The 9,453-nt window shown below is 43.8% G+C and overlaps 1 gene segment (V, D, J or C); it reads left to right on the plus strand.

Moving 5' to 3' along the window:
- The first annotated feature begins 8,175 nt into the window (after positions 1-8,175).
- On the plus strand, positions 8,176-8,750 carry LOC123394896. The segment is given in 2 exon segments: positions 8,176-8,304; positions 8,422-8,750. Coding segments are annotated over 2 exon segments (378 nt in total).
- Positions 8,751-9,453: the final 703 nt, after the last annotated feature.

The raw sequence follows: 9,453 nt of genomic DNA on the forward strand, positions 1-9,453 counted from the left end.
ACAGGTTGTAAACAGGATTTGGGAAAAATAAAGTAAGACAAAATCAGAGAGGGAGACAAACCATAAGAGACTCTTCCCTCCAGGAAATAAACTGGGGTAGGAAGATGGGGTAACTGAGTGATGGACATTAAGGAGGACACGTGATGGAATGAGCCATGAGTTCTTATATGCAACTTACGGATCACTAAACTCTACCTCTGAAACTAATAATATACTATATGGCAATCTATTGAATTTAAGTAAAATAAAATTTAAAAAGAAGATTTGAGTGATAAGGCACAAGCCATCCCAGACGAGGGGGAAATACTGGTCCATGCCATCAAGGACCCTCTGGGTTGTCCAGAACTGGAGTGTCTCTCTCAATTCCATACCCATCCAACTATGTGTCTCCTCCGCTGCTTCCTCGGATAATGGTTGCTCAGTCCTCCTTTGGTATAGATTCTGCTCCCAGGATGATGTATGCTTCTCCTGCCCTTCTCCTGTAGTCTGTGCACCTACAGACTTACACGGTAGGACTCCACTGGGCCTCGGCAGAGGACACCCCTGATAATAGTTCATACTCACCTCGCAACTCTCTCTTCCACTCCAGTCACTGCCTACAGCAGGGGGCAGCAAAAGGGCATGTTGGCGTTAAAAACGGCACAGGAAGGACAAACTCTGATGGCGATCTACCTTATAATTATCCTGTCTGTATTCACTAAGCCCCTGAATAAGCAGTTTACTGGGGGGAAAAATCCCAGTTTCTACTGGTGGGATTAATGAACCATTCTGTCCAGAAAGAGAGAAGGGAGAGTTACACTGGAATGTCAGACAGAAGGTGTACACTGGCTGTGAAATGTGCCAAAATAAAGCAATAAGTGTGCAAAATAACACGAGGGAGAGAGAGAGAAAGAGAAAGGGAGAGAAATAGTGCGGAATGAACGAGAGAGACCATGAGTTGGTAATTATTGGAACCAGGTCATGTGGGGACATGGAGGCTCATTATATTACTACATCTACTTTATATACGCTGTAAATTTTCCCAATCAGAAGAAAAACTCTTAAAAAGAAGACTTTCCCAAAGAGATCTATGGCTGGATTGATTAGTGTAGGATATTCAAGGATGAGGAAGAGGCAGGACAAGCACAGACCTGGAGGGCAAAGCAGACAGATTTATGATACCAATGTTTCATACTATCTTTGTGGCTGTCCTGTATTTGTCCTTTGTTACACTGAAATACTGAAGACTTTTCCTCCTAAAATCAGCAACAATTTATGTTATACTAAAACTACCTCTCTAATGAACAAGTTCCGGTTCATTCAAAATAGGAAAGAAAATATTAAGTATTTCATTAAGAGAATGTATTCTGAATGAAACTTTTTCATTACCCACATTAAGAGAATACCTTCCTACAATTAGCCTGTACTTTCGGCAAAGATTTGCACCCAGGAAACATTGACCAGAAAAGCAATGTCCATTAAAGAACCATAGAAATTTGGAACAAAGGTAGTAGTGCTGGTCCCTTGGGAAAAGACAAAACAAAACAGAACTCTCCAACTTGACGATGAATAAATTGAAATTTCATGGCTTACCTAGACCTGAGTTAGGGAAAAAAAGGAATCAATGAAGAAAAAAGAGAAATGTTACAGGGGCACAATTTTCCATGGGGACTAGTTTCCCTGTATTTGAAAGGATTCTGAATTTACTGCTGAGCTTACTTCACGGGGGCCAGGGTGTGGCCTTGAGCGACCGTAGTAGATAAGATTCGAGAAGAGGAAGAGAGACCTCTGTCCGGTGGGGGGCAGAGAAGAACCAGGAAGAGGCGATGAGGGAGTTGAAGAGTCTGCGTCTTTGGCAGGATGCACAGTGACTGAACCAAGGCACTCTCTGCCTGAGTAAAGAGGGAGTGAAGGTTAGGCTCTGGGGGAGAAGGGGTGTGGGTGTATCTTTCTCGGAGCCTTGGTACATTGTAATGGATAACATCCCTGACTGAGTATTTCCCATTTCCTATTTCTATGCCCTGTTTCCCCAGTACTCAGAGTAGGAAACGCCTCTACCCTGCCTTTCCCTACCATGGGCTTCTTGCTCCTCTGCTGTGTGGCCTTTTGTCTCTTGAGAACAGGTGAGTTTGGGAAACATGGGGAAGCCTTGCCTTGAAATTTTCCTGGTCCTGGCTGAAGCTTCTCCCTTGAGCCTGTGGCAAGAGGACCCTTTCTAGGCTCTGTCTACAGCTTCTGTCTTGTTTCCCAACAGGCTCCATGGATGCTGGCATTACCCAGACCCCAAGGCATGGAATTATAAAGACAGGAAAGAGCATTTTACTGAAGTGTTCTCAGACTAAGAGTCATAATTTTATGTACTGGTATCTATAAGACCCAGGACTGGGGCTACGGCTGATCTACTACTCCCACATCAGCGATATTAATGAAGGAGAGGTCTCCAGTGGGTACAAGGCCTCTCGAGAGGGGCTGGCAAAATTCTCCCTGTCCCTAGGGGCTGCCGTCCCCAACCAAACAGCTCTCTACTTCTGTGCCAGCAGTGATTAACACAGTGCTTTTTGGCCATCTGCTCTCCATACAGAAAGACAGGCACATTTGCTCAGATGGGCACAGAAGGCTTCCTCCATGTAGAACATGGGATCCTTAGAGGTCTGAGTAGTTCTATGCTATGTGAGTCTCAGTCTGAGCTTAGGGCTATGTAGGATCGATACCCCCAGGCCTTGTGGTGACTGAAACCACAGGCTGGACTGAACCTATCTTCTCGGTTGATTGACACCCTTTCTCTCTTCTAATGGGGCTAACCCCGTAGTGTCCTTCTAGGAGAATGAACCTGACATTTGGCAATACCACCTGGTTTTCAATAAGAACATTTCCTAGGAGCTCTGACACAATGTGGTTTTTCAGGGTTCTTTTGCCTCTGTCTGCCACCCACTTTGTAATGTACTCCACTCCATTCTGGTCCTATCGACAGTCCCTTTATCCTGCTGTCCCCTTCTCACTCCTGGTTCCTCCAAGCATCAGGCTCTGTTCAGCTCTGTATTCGGGTGCCTTTCTACCAGGAACAAACTGACTACCTTGTTTCCTAAAACCTCATCCTAAGTAAATTTTTTTTGTTTTATTTTTAAGATTTTATTTATTTATTTGAGAGAGACCATGCGAGAGAGCATGAGAGGGGAGTGATCAGAGGGAGAAGCAGACTCCCCACAGAGCTGGGAGCCGAACATAGGACTCGATCCCGGGACTCCGCGATCATGACCTGAGCTGAAGGTAGTTGCCCAACCAACTGAGCCACCCAGGCAACCCTAAGTAAATTTTTTTTTAAAGATTTTATTTATTTGACAGACAGATCACAAGTAGGCAGAGAGGCAGGCAGAAGGGGGGACGGGGAGCAGGCTCCCTGCTGAGCAGAGAGCCCGATGTGGGACTCGATCCCAGGACCCTGAGATCATGACCTGAGCCAAAGGCAGAGGCTTAACCCACTGAGCCCCCAGGTGCCCCAGTAAATTTAATTAGTATTTAAATCTGACTCAGAAGATGAAGTTTATCCAGTACTAGAGACTATGATCTACTGCCCCACACTCAGATCTCTGCTGAGAATAATCTTAACCTGCAGGAGCAGAGAGACTGTGTCATATCTGGAGGTACTGGATTCAAAAAAAAAAAAAAATTGTCAATTGCCTGCTGCCCAGCATGAGGCCAAAGCTCAGAGCTTGGAGATTCCTCTTTCGCTGGAGGCACGGGAATAAGCCCCTCGTTCCCCTGCAGAGAGGACCCTCCTGGGAGGCACAAAAATACTCAATCAAGGGCTGCCATAGCTTGATGTAAAACCTGCCTAAGAGTCAAACTGAAGGCTTTCTTATGTGCTTTGTCTTTGTACCCCATGGGCCTCAATTATTTCAACAAAAGAATCCATGATGCGGTGACAGTTCACCCAAAGAATGCAACTTATTTCATTTTCTACCTGTTCTGATCTGAAAAGAATGTCACACTTTTTTTTTTAATCTCCTGTATGAGTTCTATCTCATCTTTCCCTTTAAAAAGTCAGTTTTTCTAGACTTTGGCTCTCTGCTTTCTATGCACACTTGACCAAAGTCTCATCTGTAATAATCATTCTTCTGTCATAAGCTATTAACCATTCTAATTATTTGTTGGACATTTCCAGTAGATTTTTCTGGACTTTCCTTCTACCTTCTTTTTCCCCTTAGTATAAATATTCTTCCTTAATCTTCCCATCCATGATCACAACAATTTCTTTCATAAGATCCAAACTGGTAGATTCACCTGTCTCCTAGACACTTCCAGCTGGATGCTCTACAGTTCAAACTCAAGTGATTTATTGCCTAATTCATTGCCCCTTAACCCTGAATGTACCCCTCTGGCCCATACATAGTATTTCTTCTCAGTGACTGAAACCATCATTCTAGATTCCTCTTTCCCTAAGCCCTCACATTAAGTCCATTTGCAAATCGATTATTTCTAAGGTACAAATGAGATCTGAAGGGGCACCTGTACCCCAATGTTCACAGCAGCAATGTTCACAATGGACGGACTATGGAAAGAGCCAAGATGCCCATTGACAGATGAATGGATAAAAAAAAATGTGATTCATATATAAAATGGAATATTACTCAGCCATCAAAAAGGATGAATACTTACCATTTACATCAATACGGATGGAACTGGAAGGTATTCTGCTGAGTGAAATAAGCCAATCAGAGAGAGACAATTATTATATGGTTTTGCTCACATGTGGAATATAAGAAACGACACAGAGGATCACAGGGGAAAGAAGGAAAAACTGAACAGGAAATAATCTGAGATGGAGACAAACCATGAGAGACTCTTAACTCTAGGAAACAAACTGAGGGCTGCTGGAGAGGTGGGGGGGTGGGGTAACTGGGTGATGGGCATTAAAGAGGGCACGGGATGTGATGAGCACTGGGTGTTATATGCAACTGATGAATTATTGAACTCTGCATATAAAACCAATGATGTATCACTATATGTTGGCTAATTGAGCTTAAATTTAAAAAAATCTATTATTTCCATATACCATATTGCCATAGGTTTGGTTTTCTAAGAAGCCAACCTCTCAGGGGAGATTAGTGTTCCGTGTGTTATTAGAAAGTGTCATTTTGGCCAACATGGGTAAAACGGAAAGAAACAAGAAGGAGAGGCTGAGAAAGAAGCTGGGCTGTCCTACAGCCTTAACAGAAGCCCTCGCTGAGCCACGGGGAGCCTTGAAACCATGATGGCCTTTAGAACGACCCAAAGTTGAGGTGAGGAGACTAGCTTTTATATAAACTTTCCTTGCAACCATGCCAGTGTGGTGGGTTGCCCTGAGAAAGGGCATGCCTTAGAAGGTGGTGATGGCTGAAGAGACAGGGCAGTTCACAAAGGGGACTGTCTATCAGCAGCATTCCTAGCAGAAAGGGAAACTGTCCTTCTTGCCTGAAGGGTGATGTGGAGGACCCATCACAGCTTACAATACCCGTGTTTATCTGATTCAGCTGCTCCCTCCCTTCCTTTCCTTCTACTTCAAGGCAGACCCCCAACATCCATGCCCTAGAAAAAAAATGCACTGCCTTTCTCATGGGTCTACTAGCCTCTTCCTTTATCTGCTTTACTTGGCCTTAGACATTGCCCGTAGCCAGAATGCATCTGGCATTCTTCACTTGGCACACAAAGCCCTCCGTGAACAGATCGCTGTCTAAAACTATGGCCGGATCTTCCGTGCTCCCTTCAGCCCTTTAGACTGTAGTTCAGCTGAATGTTTTATGTGCATGATTCCCTGAATAGACCAAACCAGCCTAGTTGCACAACTGCAACTTGGCAAATGATTTTTCTCATTAGAAATGGGCTACCACTTCTATGCTACCTGGCTAGCTCTTGCACAGGCTTCAATTCTTAGCTTAGAGATTAGATTAACTATAAAGGCTTTTGTGGGGCACCTGGGTGGCTCAGTCAGTTAAGTGTCTGCCTTCGGCTAAGGTCAGGATCTTGGAGTCCTGGGATCAGTCACCTTGTCAGGTTCCCTGCTCAGCGGTAGGTCTGCTTCTCCCTCTGCCTCTCCTACTCCCTCTTCACTCACGCTCTCTCTCTCTTTCCAATAAGTAGCCTAAAACAAAAAATAAAAATAAATAAAGGCGTTCGTGACTGCCACAGACAGAAGACTCAATTCTTATTCATTCCAAATACTCTAGTTATCGTATTCTTTACGAAGTCTTCTGGAGACTATCTATTCTTTAGTTTAAGAGTGATATCCCTCCAGTTTTATATCCCTAGAACTGAGTACAATGTCTGACTTAGTAAAAGTAGAGGAAAGAGGGAAGACAGGGAGGAAGGGAAGGAGGAAAGGAAAAAATGCTTTTCAAGTAGTTCCTCAGGATTTTCTTCCAAGTAACATGTTTTCTGAATTCTGGTGCATGTTTATTTAAGTCCTCCTCACCCCCCACCTACAAGTCCTTTTAAAAGAAAGAAAATATGTTTGGTTGGGCATAATTCTATAAGAAGACTAAGAACATTAGAAAATGAGAGAGGGTGTTTCACTGGACCAAACGTGCGGAGACATATGTAACGATTATTTTTGATAATTGCTGTGTCCTTAGTTGTTGACATTGAGAAATTCTCAGCAGCTGCTCCAAACACTTCCCCAACTATATCAGAAGGTGGTCATGTGTAAGTCATCCCTGCCCTGGCAACAAGGGCTGGAGAGTCATTCCTGCCTTCAAGCACCCCTTCATCCGAGTGGGACCCGAGCCTCTCCTATCTCCTCCCAATCCAACATCCACCCCTTGGGTTCTTCCCTCTTCTTTAACCCCTTCTACCATGAGAATCAGATTTTGCATCCAATTACTGCTGGGGACTGTTATCGGCTCATCATTCATCCTTAAATCTTCTCATACCTGGACCAATTTGGGGCCTCTCCCCTTCCTATTTCTTTAAAATTCATCAGAAAGACCCTTCTCAAATCTCAAAGCGTCTCTTCATCCTTTCCACTTTTTTTTCAGCAGGGGGCAGTAAAATTTCATTATTATTTTTTCTTCTTAGATGCCACCTATTAAGGTAAGGCCAGCTTTCAAAGGAAGAGCAAGGAACAAATGTCATTCCATTTTCATGATTAGCCTTGTCTTAAAGAAGTCTTAAATGAGACAAGAATATCTCAAAGTATGGCAAGTCAAAATTGTTATATTCTTTTGGGACCTAGGAGAGCGCAAGAGTGAGCAGGACCCTGCAGTTCTCATATATAAAATACATAAAAGTGATGCTCAAAGAGTGGAGCCAAACAGTCCGATCCAAACCCCCAGGTCAGCAGCAGCTCAGCAAGAATGTGAACATCCCCTGTGGATCCCAGCGAACCAGGGCAGAGGGAGCAGAGGCGAGGGAAGAGATCCAGGGATTCATCTTTGTGGTTCGTGACTACAGGAAGTTCAGACTTCTGTTGAAAAGCAATAGAGGAGAGAGGATAGGTTTTGGCTTGGAGGTTGTTTACTGTAGCCCTACCCGAAATATTTTAGGAAGCGTTACGGAAGCGTGTATTGGAAGGCACCACAGGTTTGAATCTTCTATTCTGTCATGACTGATGGTGCAGGTAACAGAAAGATGAACTGAATGTAAAGGAGCCGAAGTTGATAAAGCTGGTGAAATCTGAACCCTGAGTTGATGAGAAACAAGAAAGAAAAGGTGGCCTAATTATCATACAATAAGAACAATAACTTTTCTGAGAACTCAGCAAGTGTCAGTTCCTGCCCTAAGCCCTTCACATACGTTATCTAAATGGGTTCCCCCATGTGATCCTCTCAACATGGACCCTCGAGCCTGTCTGATGGAGCCACCCTGGTCACCACATCCTTCTTTTGAGTTCTTCTCTCGCAGCTTTGCGGAGGAGCTCCTTCCAACTCAACCTTCAGGATCCACCTCAAACAGCGCTTCTTTTCCTGACCTTCCAGATTCGGTCAGATCTTCCTGTTACAGCCTTTCGAAGCTCTGCAGTCCTCATTTTCACAGCTTATAAAACAGCTGCAATTTAACATGTGGCAAAAAGAGTAGAAGTTGAGTTCAAACAAATAAGCAAAGATCTAGCCTACTTTGGATGAGAGAAATAAACAAAAATATTAGTCCTTTAATGGGTAAAGGGATAGAGATGACCCTGTATCAACAGGACGGCTGTGGGGCCCACATAGTTTGCAGGGACTATGTTGTCACATGATGACTTCATCAAGAGCCCACCCCACTTCCCCAGAACTGGGACACACCTTTCTGGCCCTAACTGTGCTATGGCTGTCAGGCTCCTCTGCTATGTGGCCCTTTACCTTCTGGAGGCAGGTAAGTCTTACACACAGATTTCTCTAAAATTAGAAAGGAACACTTTCCCTTGTTCTGGTTCTGCACCTGGTTCCAACATCAAGGCCTCTGCTGTTAATTTTTGCCTCCTTTTCTCAGACCTCGTGGATGCTGGTATCACCCAGACCCCGAGACACTGTGTTTCAGGGACAGGAAAGAAGATTGTTCTGGAATGCTCTCAAACTATGGGCTATGAGAACATGTACTGGTATCGCCAAGACCCAGGAAAGGCACTGCAGCTGATCCATTATTCGTACGGTGTTAATAACACAGAGAATGAAGAGCTCTCCTCTGGATCAACTGTTTCCAGATTAAGGAAGGAGGTCTTTCCCCTGACCCTAGAGTCTGCCAGCCCCTCACAGACATCTCTGTACCTCTGTGCCAGCAGTGAATACACAGTGCCACACAGGCACCTACAGCCTGCATAAAAAGCATAGTCACAAAGGTGAGGAAGCCCCACCTAACCTCATCAGAAACTACAAAAGCCACTGTGAATCTCCCCAGACTCCTCAGCTCTGAGAAGGCAGTGTGCTCTGAGCAACAGTCTTGGTACAAAACTGATCCTGGGTCTGTCTCTACCACACTGGGGAATGGCCCAGTCCATGGTCGGGTACTGATTTCTACCCAGCATCTTTGTTCAGTCTAACTAGAGTTCATTAGTTCTGCAGAGGGTTTCAAGAAACCAACCTTAAGCTCCACCACGGATTTCTATTTGATTGATTCCAAATTTGATCTTTATTATTCCTTCCTTATTCTTATTTTTTGTTCACTTTTTGCCTCTCTTTACAGTTTCTGAAGGTGGAAATTTAGATTATAATGCAGACCTTTGTTTTTTTTTTTTCTCTCTCCTCTAGTCATTTAAGGCTATAAATATCTCCTTAGTCCCTACTGCATTCCATGTGATTTGATATATTTCTGCCTTCATTTGGTTAAAAATATAATTTTCCTTGAGATTTCTTCTGTAATTCATGATTCATTTAAGAATATGTTGTCAAATTTGCAAGTATTGAGGCATTCCCCAAATTTCTTTCAGTTGTGTATTTTTAAACCGTTTGATCAGAGAAGATACTTTGCATTTTCTCAGTCTTTTTATATATGCTGAAATTGTTTTATGGCACAATAGGTGGTCTA

This window comes from Mustela putorius, unplaced genomic scaffold (assembly GCF_011764305.1).
Source record: "Mustela putorius furo isolate JIRA1106 unplaced genomic scaffold, ASM1176430v1.1 tig00003845_pilon_pilon_pilon, whole genome shotgun sequence".
NCBI lineage: Eukaryota > Metazoa > Chordata > Mammalia > Carnivora > Mustelidae > Mustela > Mustela putorius.